The 14,834-nt window shown below is 39.7% G+C and overlaps 1 protein-coding gene across 4 annotated transcripts in view; it reads left to right on the plus strand.

Moving 5' to 3' along the window:
• LOC110515018 (jun dimerization protein 2) overlaps positions 1-9,789 on the plus strand; it is a 25,758-nt gene extending 15,969 nt beyond the window's left edge. For all 4 annotated transcript variants that reach the window (XM_036984597.1, XM_036984596.1, XM_036984595.1 and 1 more), the window contains 3 exons: positions 971-1,198; positions 2,355-2,459; positions 9,089-9,789. In XM_036984597.1, coding sequence (XP_036840492.1) covers positions 980-1,198; positions 2,355-2,459; positions 9,089-9,292 — 528 coding nt within the window. In that variant the 5' untranslated portion in view covers positions 971-979 and the 3' untranslated portion in view covers positions 9,293-9,789. The remainder of the gene's footprint in view (positions 1-970; positions 1,199-2,354; positions 2,460-9,088) is intronic.
• The last annotated feature ends 5,045 nt before the right edge of the window (positions 9,790-14,834 follow it).

The raw sequence follows: 14,834 nt of genomic DNA on the forward strand, positions 1-14,834 counted from the left end.
TCTCTCTGTCTCTCTGTCTCTCTCTCTGTCTCTCTGTCTCTCTCTCTCTCTGTCTCTCTGTCTCTCTGTCTCTGATTGCAATAAGAAGCCCTGTGGTCAAACTCTTGATTTTATTTTATTGCATACCAACCCTCTCTTTGTTTTGTTCAGTGATTGTGGGCAAATCAATGCGATACATGATTAATCACAGCCTGGACATGGAGATACTAGTGTAGATTAACATTCCAGTGTAGAATTCAGCAAAATCCAGTCTGTCAATTCCGTTAAATGGCTGTCTGTGGAGGATATTGGACAATAGCTTTTAAACTGTGTGGGAAAGGAATATATCCTATGGTTGAAATGTTTTGGACATTAAATGAACCTCCCTTTTTCTTCTTCTCTGTGTGGTTGTTTCTGACGTGACAAATAATTACATCAGTCATTAACAGGATGATTTTAATCTTAACCTCTCTCCTCTCTCTCTCTCCCTTCCTTTACCCTCTCTCTCCCTTCTCTCTCCTCTCTCTCCCTTCCTTTCCCTTCTCTCTCCTCTCTCTCTCTGTTCCTTTCCCTTCTCTCTCCTCTCTCTCTCCCTTCTCTCTCCTCTCTCTCCCTTCCTTTACCCTCTCTCTCCCTTCCTTTCCCTCTCTCTCTCTCCCTTCTCTCTCCTCTCTCTCTCCGTTCCTTTCCCTTCTCTCTCCTCTCTCTCCCTTCTCTCTCCTCTCTCTCTCCCTTCCTTTACCCTCTCTCTCCCTTCCTTTACCCTCTCTCTCCCTTCCTTTCCCTCTCTCTCTCCGTTCCTTTCCTTTCCCTTCTCTCTCTCCTCTCTCTCTCCCTTCCTTTCCCTCTCTCTCTCCTCTCTCTCTCCCTTCCTTCCCCTCTCTCTCTCCGCTCCTTTCCCTTCTCTCTCCTCTCTCTCTCTCTCTCCCTTCCGTCCTCTCCTCTCTCCCGTCCTCTCCTCTCTCCCTTCCTCTCCTCTCTGTCTCCACAGCGGTGGCGTATGGTAGCTGGGTCTGACATGATGCCCGGTCAGATCCCTGACCCTTCCCTGACGGCCGGCTCCTTGCCCAGCCTGGGCCTGCTGGCCGGCATATCTGCCACCACGCTCACCGACCAGCTCAAACTGGCACAGGACTTCAGGAACCTGGGCGCCATGTTGTCACCGCTGCATATCCTGGGACGGCTGGGCAAGAGGCCGCTCACTGCTATCAAGGGAGAGGTGAGGAGGAGGAGGTGGAGGAAGAGAAGGATGAAGAGAAGGAACGGTGGTGGATGTTGATATTTTCGAGGGATGCCATGTTTTTTTTTATTTTTTATGATCGACTGATGTTTAGATGTTGTCAGCCTGTCTAACGTTTAGCTCCACCAAGTGGCCAATTTCAGAAGTAGTTTAGATGTTGTCAGCCTGTCTAACGTTTAGCTCCACCAAGTGGCCAATTTCAGAAGTAGTTTAGATGTTACACAACTTAAAGGTCCAATGCAGCCATTTTTATCTTAATATCAAATCCTTTCTGGGGAGCAATTAAGTACCTTACTGTGATTGTTTTCAATTAAAATGGTAAAACAAAAGAAACAGAACTTGCTTCTTAGCAAAGAGCCATTTCTCAAGCAAGAATTTGCAAGGACTGTCTGGGAGTGGTCTGAGTGGGGAGGTGAAACCTGAAAACTAGCTGTTATTGGAAGAGAGGTTTGGAACTCCCTTTCTTATTGGTCTATTAACTAATTTACTACATGGTGATGTCACCATGGAAAGGCCAAAACTCCATCTCACCAAAACAGGCTGAAATTTCAGACGGTCTTTTCAAACTGCTCTTACACTAAAAGGGCATTTTACACAATTTCACAGTATTATTCCAACCTCATAGTGTGGAAATATATAAATAGACAGTGGGGCATTATTGTCCACCATAATTTGCAAATAAATTCATTAAAAATCCTACAATGTGATTTTCTGGATTTTTTTTCCTCATTTTGTCTGTCATAGTTGAAGTGTACCTATGATGAAAATTACAGGCCTCTCTCATCTTTTTAAGTGGGAGAACTTGCACAATTGGTGGCTGACTAAATACTTTTTTGCTCCACTGTATATAAAACACAGGGAATCCTGTTTTTGACTCTACTGGGCCTTTAATCATTTCAATCTGGGTTCTCTGAAACTATTCACTTTTGCCTCCAAGATGGCAAGCACAGGTATGAAGCTGAGACGTTGTTACTTGAAATTCACAATAAAACAAACTAGGAGTGAAACACCACTGCATCAGGAGTATAAAATGCAGGAAAGATAGAACCCAAGGTTGGAATAACTATATTTAATAATATGCAGGCCTTGAATAAGGTCACCATTAGCTAATCACAATACTTCCTTCTCCCTGCAGATGGACGAGGACGATGAGAGGAGGAGACGGAGGAGAGATAAGAACAAAGTGGCAGCAGCACGATGTCGGAACAAGAAGAAGGAGAGAACAGACTTCCTCCAAAGGGTTAGTCTCTTTTCTTTTTCAAAATGGCGGCAGAGTTCTTTATGTATACTCTGGTGTTCTTTATGTATACTCTGGTGTTCTTTATGTATACTCTGGTGTTCTTTATGTATACTCTGGTGTTCTTTATGTATACTCTGGTGTTCTTTATGTATACTCTGGTGTTATTTATGTATACTCTGGTGTTCTTTATGTATACTCTGGTGTTATTTATGTATACTCTGGTGTTCTTTATGTATACTCTGGTGTTCTTTATGTATACTCTGGTGTTATTTATGTATACTCTGGTGTTCTTTATGTATACTCTGGTGTTCTTTATGTGTACTCTGGTGTTCTTTATGTATTCTCTGGTGTTCTTTATGTGTACTCTGGTGTTCTTTATGTGTACTCTGGTGTTCTTTATGTATAATCTGGTGTTCTTTATGTATTCTCTGATGTTCTTTATGTATACTCTGGTGTTCTTTATGTGTTCTTTATGTGTACTCTGGTGTTCTTTATGTGTACTCTGGTGTTCTTTATGTGTACTCTGGTGTTCTTTATGTGTACTCTGGTGTTCTTTATGTGTACTCTGGTGTTCTTTATGTATACTATATACTCTGGTGTTCTTTATGTGTTCTTTATGTGTACTCTGGTGTTCTTTATGTGTACTCTGGTGTTCTTTATGTGTACTCTGGTGTTCTTTATGTATACTCTGGTGTTCTTTATGTTACTCTGGTGTTCTTTATGTGTACTCTGGTGTTCTTTATGTATACTCTGGTGTTCTTTATGTTACTCTGGTGTTCTTTATGTTACTCTGGCGTTCTTTATGTGTACTCTGGTGTTCTTTATGTTACTCTGGTGTTCTTTATGTTACTCTGGCGTTCTTTATGTGTACTCTGGTGTTCTTTATGTGTACTCTGGTGTTCTTTATGTGTACTCTGGTGTTCTTTATGTGTACTCTGGTGTTCTTTATGTATACTCTGGTGTTCTTTATGTATACTCTGGTGTTCTTTATGTGTTCTTTATGTGTACTCTGGTGTTCTTTATGTGTACTCTGGTGTTCTTTATGTGTACTCTGGTGTTCTTTATGTATACTCTGGTGTTCTTTATGTTACTCTGGTGTTCTTTATGTGTACTCTGGTGTTCTTTATGTATACTCTGGTGTTCTTTATGTTACTCTGGTGTTCTTTATGTTACTCTGGCGTTCTTTATGTGTACTCTGGTGTTCTTTATGTATACTCTGGTGTTCTTTATGTATACTCTGGTGTTCTTTATGTGTTATTTATGTTACTTTGGTGTTCTTTATGTGTACTCTGGTGTTCTTTATGTATACTCTGGTGTTCTTTATGTATACTCTGGTGTTCTTTATGTGTTCTTTATGTGTACTCTGGTGTTCTTTATGTGTACTCTGGTGTTCTTTATGTGTACTCTGGTGTTCTTTATGTATACTCTGGTGTTCTTTATGTTACTCTGGTGTTCTTTATGTGTACTCTGGTGTTCTTTATGTATACTCTGGTGTTCTTTATGTTACTCTGGTGTTCTTTATGTGTACTCTGGTGTTCTTTATGTATACTCTGGTGTTCTTTATGTTACTCTGGTGTTCTTTATGTTACTCTGGCGTTCTTTATGTGTACTCTGGTGTTCTTTATGTATACTCTGGTGTTCTTTATGTGTACTCTGGTGTTCTTTATGTATACTCTGGTGTTCTTTATGTATACTATATACTCTGGTGTTCTTTATGTGTACTCTGGTGTTCTTTATGTATACTCTGGTGTTCTTTATGTATACTATATACTCTGGTGTTCTTTATGTGTACTCTGGTGTTCTTTATGTATACTATATACTCTGGTGTTCTTTATGTATACTCTGGTGTTCTTTATGTATACTATATACTCTGGTGTTCTTTATGTGTACTCTGGTGTTCTTTATGTATACTATATACTCTGGTGTTCTTTATGTGTACTCTGGTGTTCTTTATGTATACTATATACTCTGGTGTTCTTTATGTATACTCTGGTGTTCTTTATGTATACTCTGGTGTTCTTTATGTATACTATATACTCTGGTGTTCTTTATGTATACTCTGGTGTTCTTTATGTATACTATATACTCTGGTGTTCTTTATGTATACTCTGGTGTTCTTTATGTATACTATATACTCTGGTGTTCTTTATGTATACTCTGGTGTTCTTTATGTATACTATATAATCTGGTGTTCTTTATGTATACTCTGGTGTTCTTTATGTATACTATATACTCTGGTGTTCTTTATGTATTCTCTGGTGTTCTTTATGTATACTATATACTCTGGTGTTCTATATGTATTCTCTGGTGTTCTTTATGTATACTATATACTCTGGTGTTCTTTATGTATACTATATACTCTGGTGTTCTTTATGTATACTCTGGTGTTCTTTATGTATACTCTGGTGTTCTTTATGTATACTCTGGTGTTCTTTATGTATACTATATACTCTGGTGTTCTTTATGTATACTCTGGTGTTCTATATGTATACTATATACTCTGGTGTTCTTTATGTGTACTCTGGTGTTCTATATGTATACTATATACTCTGGTGTTCTTTATGTATACTATATACTCTGGTGTTCTTTATGTATACTCTGGTGTTCTTTATGTATACTCTGGTGTTCTATATGTATACTATATACTCTGGTGTTCTTTATGTGTACTCTGGTGTTCTATATGTATACTATATACTCTGGTGTTCTTTATGTGTACTCTGGTGTTCTTTATGTATACTCTGGTGTTCTATATGTATTCTCTGGTGTTCTTTATGTATACTATATACTCTGGTGTTCTTTATGTGTACTCTGGTGTTCTTTATGTATACTATATACTCTGGTGTTCTTTATGTATACTCTGGTGTTCTTTATGTGTACTCTGGTGTTCTTTATGTATACTATATACTCTGGTGTTCTTTATGTATTCTCTGGTGTTCTTTATGTATACTATATACTCTGGTGTTCTTTATGTATACTCTGGTGTTCTATATGTATTCTCTGGTGTTCTTTATGTATACTATATACTCTGGTGTTCTTTATGTATACTCTGGTGTTCTTTATGTATACTATATACTCTGGTGTTCTTTATGTATACTCTGGTGTTCTTTATGTATACTATATACTCTGGTGTTCTTTATGTATTCTCTGGTGTTCTTTATGTATACTATATACTCTGGTGTTCTTTATGTGTACTCTGGTGTTCTTTAGGTATTCTCTGGTGTTCTTTATGTATACTCTGGTGTTCTTTATGTATACTCTGGTGTTCTTTATGTGTACTCTGGTGTTCCTTATGTGTTCTTTATGTGTACTCTGGTGTTCTTTATGTATACTATATACTCTGGTGTTCTTTATGTATACTCTGGTGTTCTTTATGTATACTCTGGTGTTCTTTAGGTATTCTCTGGTGTTCTTTATATATACTATTTACTCTGGTGTTCTTTATGTATACTCTGGTGTTATTTATGTGTACTCTGGTGTTCTTTATGTATACTATATACTCTGGTGTTATTTATGTATAATCTGGTGTTCTTTATGTATTCTCTGGTGTTCTTTATGTATACTATATACTCTGGTGTTCTTTATGTATACTCTGGTGTTCTTTATGTATACTCTGGTGTTCTTTAGGTATTCTCTGGTGTTCTTTATATATACTATTTACTCTGGTGTTCTTTATGTATACTCTGGTGTTCTTTATGTATTCTCTGGTGTTCTTTATGTATACTATATACTCTGGTGTTCTTTATGTATACTCTGGTGTTCTTTATGTATACTCTGGTGTTCTTTAGGTATTCTCTGGTGTTCTTTATATATACTATTTACTCTGGTGTTCTTTATGTATACTCTGGTGTTCTTTATGTATACTCTGGTGTTCTTTAGGTATTCTCTGGTGTTCTTTATATATACTATTTACTCTGGTGTTCTTTATGTATACTCTGGTGTTCTTTATGTATTCTCTGGTGTTCTTTATGTATACTATATACTCTGGTGTTATTTATGTATAATCTGGTGTTCTTTATGTATTCTCTGATGTTCTTTATGTGTACTCTGGTGTTCTTTATGTATACTCTGGTGTTCTTTATGTATACTCTGGTGTTCTTTATGTATACTCTGGTGTTCTTTATGTATACTCTGGTGTTCTTTATGTGTACTCTGGTGTTCCTTATGTATACTATATACTCTGGTGTTCTTTATGTATACTCTGGTGTTCTTTATGTATACTCTGGTGTTCTTTATGTGTACTCTGGTGTTCCTTATGTGTTCTTTATGTATACTCTGGTGTTCTTTATGTATACTCTGGTGTTCTTTATGTATACTCTGGTGTTCTTTATGTATACTCTGGTGTTCTTTATGTATACTATATACTCTGGTGTTCTTTATGTGTACTCTGGTGTTCTTTATGTATACTATATACTCTGGTGTTCTTTATGTATACTCTGGTGTTCTTTATGTATACTCTGGTGTTCTTTAGGTATTCTCTGGTGTTCTTTATATATACTATTTACTCTGGTGTTCTTTGCAAATTGGCTGTAGAATCTAGAATAGATTGTATGGTTACTTCTAAATCATTTGTGAAGAATCTATGTCGTGTTTATAAAGACGTGATGAGTGCTCTCTGTCAGGCATTCACGTCATAGTCAAGGTTGGGAAGGTTACTTTCTAAATGTAATCCAATACAGTTACTAGTTACCTGTCAAATTCTAAATCGGTAACATAACTTTTGGATTACCCAAAGTAATCTGATTACTTTCAGATACTTTTAAATTACTTTGAAGAAGCATTAGAAGAAGACACAAAATGTATATTACCAATTGAACCATATTTATTGCAGGATAAATCAATTGTATCGTGTACATAGCTGTCCATAAATATATGTAACATTTTACTTCATGGGTTATGTAGACTTATTCTAACCCACTGCTTTCTACTACAGAAAATAATATGATTAGGCTATATCTTCACATTTAAAAAACAAAGTCTGTCAGATTTCTAGTCATTCTAATTAATTTAATACTCCTTCGATCTTCAAGAATAGGACTTGGAAATATAGATTAGCTTGAGCATAATTAGCATAAACTCTGTTGTTGTTTATGATTGTGTTGTCATGGAGGACTGATTGGGCTCATTGCGTCCAGATGAAAAATGAACTCTGGTCTTGGAATGGCATATTGTGAGCACTACTGAAAAATGCTATTTGCATGTTTCATTTTCTATAAGTCTATTGTTTACTTTTTTTGTTGGTGACACTGTAAACATCTTGATCATTTGTCTGTTTCATCTGTTTAAGTCTGTTAAAAGTGTGCATGTGTCTGTTAGGTGTATGGATTTTCAATAAAAGTCCCACTCGTGGTCTTCTCAAATGAAACTTGTTTTCGACAGTACGGAGCCCAAATAGCACAGAGGAGTTTAGAAGGGAGGAACTCCCTCAAACTTTAATTCCATAGGCTGGGATCTACATAATGCAGCTGTTATTCTATAGGCTGGGATCCACATAATGCAGCTGTTATTCTATAGGCTGGGATCCACATAATGCAGCTGTTATTCTATAGGCTGGGATCCACATAATGCAGCTGTTATTCTATAGGCTGGGATCCACATAATGCAGCTGTTATTCTATAGGCTGGGATCCACATAATGCAGCTGTTATTCTATAGGCTGGGATCCACATAATGCAGCTGTTATTCTATAGGCTGGGATCCACATAATGCAGCTGTTATTCTATAGGCTGGGATCCACATAATGCAGCTGTTATTCTATAGGCTGGGATCCACATAATGCAGCTGTTATTCTATAGGCTGGGATCCACATAATGCAGCTGTTATTCTATAGGCTGGGATCTACATAATGCAGCTGTTATTCTATAGGCTGGGATCCACATAATGCAGCTGTTATTCTATAGGCTGGGATCCACATAATGCAGCTGTTATTCTATAGGCTGGGATCCACATAATGCAGCTGTTATTCTATAGGCTGGGATCCACATAATGCAGCTGTTATTCTATAGGCTGGGATCCACATTATGCAGCTGTTGCAAGAGCCCCTTTTTCACTGGCTGTCCACTGGTCGCAAAACCAATGAGTGATAGGCAGCTTAAACTTCTTCAATTCAACCATTACTGGGTTAAAATATACATATACTTTTGTGAACAGCCATCCACAACCCGTGAGGCGCAAAACGATAAAATGACAGAGTAGCCGTGTGATCCCCCTAAATTCTAGATATCAACAGTAATAGATAAATGACAGAGTAGTTAAATCAAGGTAAAAAAAAAAAAAAAAAACTTGGTCCTTTTTTTTTCAACACTGATTTGAGAAAACAGAAAATTGTCAAAAGGTTTTTTTCTCTCGCAAACATCCTTTTTTTCCCTGAATTTAAAAGTAATCGTAGAAGTAATCATCTCGTTTTTCAAAAGTATGTTTCTAATGCTGGTAAAGTAACAGATTACAGTTCATTTAAAAAATATATCTGTTACATGTAACCCCATTACACCCCAGTCCTGCTTATAGTTTGTTTAAAGTGGGACCTCGGGTCATTATAAAAGAGAAAGTGTTCTCGATGTGTTACCTGGTTAAATAAAGGCTAAATCAATGACCTAACAGTATACCCCCCTCCCCTCTCTGTCCTCCCTGTAGGAGTCGGAGCGTCTGGAGGTGGTGAACTCCGACCTAAAGGCCCAAATCGAAGAGCTGAGGATGGAGAGACAGCAGCTAATGGTGATGCTCAACCTCCACCGCCCCACCTGCATCGTCCGCACCGACAGCGTCAAGACCCCCGAGAGCGAGGCCAACCCCCTGCTCGAACTCCTGGCCGCCGAAAAGCTGGAGGCCTCTAAGTGAAACCACAGAGGGAAAGTGAAACCGAAGGGCGGGAAGGAAAGAAGGAAGGAATCCGACGGGGAGAAAAGCAACTGTCGTCAAAGATGACGAAAGATTCAAAAAAAATCACCTGATGCTTTTGTTGTTGAAGCACTTATGTACTGTGTGTTGAGCGCCAAGCTGGAGACTCAAGTCTGCCTTTGCCTAAAAGACCCGGGGGTTGTTAGGGTTCCGTTGCCTCGGTAAACACCTCGGTAACGTTACCCGATTGGGTTCCTGAGGGAAGAGGGAGGAGCCTAAATGCCCAACCCAGTTATCTCTGCGTCATAATAACTGTTTTGTTTTTGAAACCAAGTCAGTGCCACACCGTTTGCTCACTGCAACCAACAACCATTACAATAAGGGACAGATGGAAGAAGATATATTGTGATATATTTATATATAGTGGAAACTATCGTTTCGGAAGGGGAAACACTAAGATCAATCACTATGGTGCTCTGTTACCGGCACTTACCGACTCTGAGACAAACAAAGAGGTTGTTGTTGTTGTTGTGATATTCTAAACATGTGTAACTGTAGAGGCACACAGGTGTATCCAGCCAGGGTACTGTATACCCTGTTGAAATACACAGGTGTAGCCAGCCAGTGTACTGTATACCATGTTGAAATACACAGGTGTATCCAGCCAGTATACTGTATACCATGTTGAAATACACAGGTGTATCCAGCCAGTATACTGTATACCATGTTGAAATACACAGGTGTATCCAGCCAGTGTGCTGTATACCATGTTGAAATACACAGGTGTATCCAGCCAGTGTACTGTATACCATGTTGAAATACACAGGTGTATCCAGCCAGTATACTGTATACCATGTTGAAATACACAGGTGTATCCAGCCAGTATACTGTATACCATGTTGAAATACACAGGTGTATCCAGCCAGTGTGCTGTATACCATGTTGAAATACACAGGTGTATCCAGCCAGTGTACTGTATACCATGTTGAAATACACAGGTGTATCCAGCCAGTATACTGTATACCATGTTGAAATACACAGGTGTATCCAGCCAGTATACTGTATACCATGTTGAAATACACAGGTGTATCCAGCCAGTATACTGTATACCATGTTGAAATACACAGGTGTATCCAGCCAGTATACTGTATACCATGTTGAAATACACAGGTGTATCCAGCCAGTATACTGTATACCATGTTGAAATACACAGGTGTATCCAGCCAGTATACTGTATACCATGTTGAAATACACAGGTGTATCCAGCCATGTTGAAATACACAGGTGTAGTACTATTCTAGGATTTGTTCATTACCAAGTTGGAACATATTTTTATTTCATATTATAATGCTAATTTTTGTTGTTGTTGTTGTTGTTGTATATCCTCTGCCTTGACGATGGAAGTATCCGGTTGATCCGATTCGAGGTGACGCTGGCGTCATTAAATAAAAGCACATATATATTTACTATATGAAATAATGTTTACACTCCTGTTGTTTATTAAAAATACAATTAAAAAAGGCATTGTTAATTCAAATGTCTGTATTTCAATATACTTATTTTATACCATTTTTATAAGTGACATATATATTGTGTATGAAAAGCCTTGTAATTGTTGTAATCACTTGATGTGATTTTTGTGCATTTGACATCAGTGTCCCGTTGTATTTTTTTCAATATTAAAAGGCCCAGAGCAGTCAAAAAAATAAGTCATACCTGTGTTTTATATATATATTTCCACACTATGAGGTTGGAATAATGTTGTTCCAAACGTCTCTGCCAATATCAGCTATTTTTCAGTTTTCCCCTCCCCAACTCAAACCACTCCCAGACAGTCCTAGCAACATGAGGTATTTCGTTTATAGACCAATAAGAAAAGAGAGTTCCAAACCTCTCTACCAATAACAGCTAGTTTTCAGTTTTCTCCTCCCCAACTCAAACCACTCCCAGACAGTCCTAGCAACATGAGGTATTTCGTTTATAGACCAATAAGAAAAGAGAGTTCCAAACCTCTCTACCAATAACAGCTAGTTTTCAGTTTTCTCCTCCCCAACTCAAACCACTCCCAGACAGTCCTAGCAACATGAGGTATTTAGTTTATAGACCAATAAGAAAAGAGAGTTCCAAACCTCTCTACCAATAACAGCTAGTTTTCAGTTTTCCCCTCCCCCACTCAGACCACTCCCAGACAGTCCTAGCAACATGAGGTATTTAGTTTATAGACCAATAAGAAAAGAGAGTTCCAAACCTCTCTACCAATAACAGCTAGTTTTCAGTTTTCCCCTCCCCAACTCAGACCACTCCCAGACAGTCCTAGCAATGTTTTGGTGGGACGGAGTTTTGGCCTTTCCATTGTGACATCACCATGAGGTATTTAGTTTATAGACCAATAAGAAAAGAGAGTTCCAAACCTCTCTGCCAATAACAGTTAGTTTTCAGTTTTCCCCTCCCCCACTCAGACCACTCCCAGACAGTCCTAGCAACATGAGGTATTTAGTTTATAGACCAATAAGAAAAGAGAGTTCCAAACCTCTCTTCCAATAACAGTTAGTTTTCAGTTTTCCCCTCCCCCACTCAGACCACTCCCAGACAGTCCTAGCAATGTTTTGGTGGGACGGAGTTTTGGCCTTTCCATTGTGACATCACCATGAGGTATTTAGTTTATAGACCAATAAGAAAAGAGAGTTCCAAACCTCTCTACCAATAACAGCTAGTTTTCAGTTTTCCCCTCCTCAACTCAGACCACTCCCAGACAGTCCTAGCAATGTTTTGGTGGAACGGAGTTTTGGCCTTTCCATTGTGACATCACCATGAGGTATTTAGTTTATAGACCAATAAGAAAAGAGAGTTCCAAACCTCTCTGCCAATAACAGTTAGTTTTCAGTTTTCCCCTCCCCCACTCAGACCACTCCCAGACAGTCCTAGCAATGTTTTGGTGGGACGGAGTTTTGGCCTTTCCATTGTGACATCACCATGAGGTATTTAGTTTATAGACCAATAAGAAAAGAGAGTTCCAAACCTCTCTACCAATAACAGCTAGTTTTCAGTTTTCCCCTCCCCAACTCAGACCACTCCCAGACAGTCATAGCAATGTTTTGGTGGGACGGAGTTTTGGCCTTTCCATTGTGACATCACCATGAGGTATTTAGTTTATAGACCAATAAGAAAAGAGAGTTCCAAACCTCTCTTCCAATAACAGTTAGTTTTCAGTTTTCCCCTCCCCCCACTCAGACCACTCCCAGACAGTCCTAGCAATGTTTTGGTGGGACGGAGTTTTGGCCTTTCCCTTGTGACATCACCATGAGGTATTTAGTTTATAGACCAATAAGAAAAGAGAGTTCCAAACCTCTCTACCAATAACAGCTAGTTTTCAGTTTTCCCCTCCCCAACTCAGACCACTCCCAGACAGTCCTAGCAATGTTTTGGTGGGACGGAGTTTTGGCCTTTCCATTGTGACATCACCATGAGGTATTTAGTTTATAGACCAATAAGAAAAGAGAGTTCCAAACCTCTCTGCCAATAACAGTTAGTTTTCAGTTTTCCCCTCCCCCACTCAGACCACTCCCAGACAGTCCTAGCAATGTTTTGGTGGGACGGAGTTTTGGCCTTTCCATTGTGACATCACCATGAGGTATTTAGTTTATAGACCAATAAGAAAAGAGAGTTCCAAACCTCTCTACCAATAACAGCTAGTTTTCAGTTTTCCCCTCCCCCACTCAGACCACTCCCAGACAGTCCTAGCTAAATGATTGCTTGAGAAACTGCTCGTTGCTAAGAAGCTATTTTGTTTTCTTTCTTTTTGGACCCCGGTAAGGTACTTAAATTGTTACCCAGAAATGTTCACATGCACCTTACTTTCCTTTCCACACGCCCAGTACTTTCACCTACTCGCCAATACTCCGCTCACCATATTGGGAGGTAGCTAGCTACCTCCTTCTCTAAAAAGTTCTCTACTGGAGATTTGGATATAATGATGGGATACTCTACATGGCCAAAAGTATGTGGACACCTGCTCGTATAACTTCTCATTTCAAAATCATGGGGGCATTAATATGGAATATCCAATTCATCCCAAAGGTGTTCGGTGGGGTTGAGGTCAGGGCTCTGTGCAGGCCAGTCAAGTTCTTCCACACCGATCACGACAAACCATTTCCGTACGGACCTTGCTTTGTGCGCGAGGGGGGCATTGTCATGCTGAAACAGGAATGTGCCTTCCTCAAACTGTTGCCACAAAGTTGGTAGTGATTGTGTGATCCACTGTGATGGATGGAATCAAACCAGGGTCTGTAGTGACACCTCTAGCACTGAGATTCAGCGATTTAGACCACTGTGATAGATGGAATCAAACCAGGGTCTGTAGTGACACCTCTAGCACTGAGATTCAGCGATTTAGACCACTGTGATAGATGGAATCAAACCAGGGTCTGTAGTGACACCTCTAGCACTGAGATTCAGCGATTTAGACCACTGTGATAGATGGAATCAAACCAGGGTCTGTAGTGACACCTCTAGCACTGAGATTCAGCGATTTAGACCACTGTGATAGATGGAATCAAACCAGGGTCTCAAATTCATGCAAATCATCCCTATTTCCATGTCCAGTTCAGTACCTAGAATACAAGGGTTGGATTTGCACTAATCAATTTCAAGTCAGAAAAATCATGTAGCAAATCTGTCTTCCAGTTAGCCTCCTATACATGATGTACTGGTATCATTGTTGACTGGGCTCCCCGTTTGTGCATTCAAACCCTAGCAACTTTGTCCAGAACGCTGCAGCCCGCCTGGTGTTTAACCATCCCTAGTTCTCCCGTGTCACCCTGCTCCTCCTCACTCCTCCACTGGATTCCACAAGAAGCTCACATCCACTACAACACCATGGTGCTTACCCTATGGAACAACAAGAGCCCTCCCTATCTTCAGGCTCTGCTCAAACCCTACACCCCAACCTGAGCACTCCGTTCTGTACAGCCACCTCTGTCTGGTCTCTTGGCCCTCCCACTCCTGACGTCAATAATCCCATGATGTCAGTAATCTTCAGGTTGGATAGTTGGAGCTCTAGAAAGATGCCCCAGTTTCCAACTTGGAATTCTGAGCAGGATGACCGTTCCAACAAAAAGATTCCAGTCGAACTCCTTTCTTTTCCCGAGTTCCCAGTCGTCTTGTATGCACTGAAGTCAGAAGTCGGAGATTTCCGAGTTTCCAGTTTGTCTTGAATGCGGCAATACAGAACATACCATACTGGGTCACCCATAACAAGTGGGCAGGCTTTCAGCACAGCTCGAGACAAAATGAAAGTTGAACACCACTGCAATTCTATATTCCACCACAAGAGACCGTTGTACAATCATGTAAACTGTGTGACGCGTGGTATGACGTCACGAATTTAACTTGAAATGCCTTTAAAATCCTCTCGTCTCTCGCCGGGTGCAGTGGCGTGCGCCTGTAATCCAAGTTGCTGGGAGGCTTAGGCTGGCGGATCGTTTGAGCTCAGGAGTTCTGAGCTCCAGTGGACTATGCCGATCGGGTGTCCGCACTAAGTTCG

This window comes from Oncorhynchus mykiss, chromosome 8 (assembly GCF_013265735.2).
Source record: "Oncorhynchus mykiss isolate Arlee chromosome 8, USDA_OmykA_1.1, whole genome shotgun sequence".
NCBI classification, from domain to species: domain Eukaryota; kingdom Metazoa; phylum Chordata; class Actinopteri; order Salmoniformes; family Salmonidae; genus Oncorhynchus; species Oncorhynchus mykiss.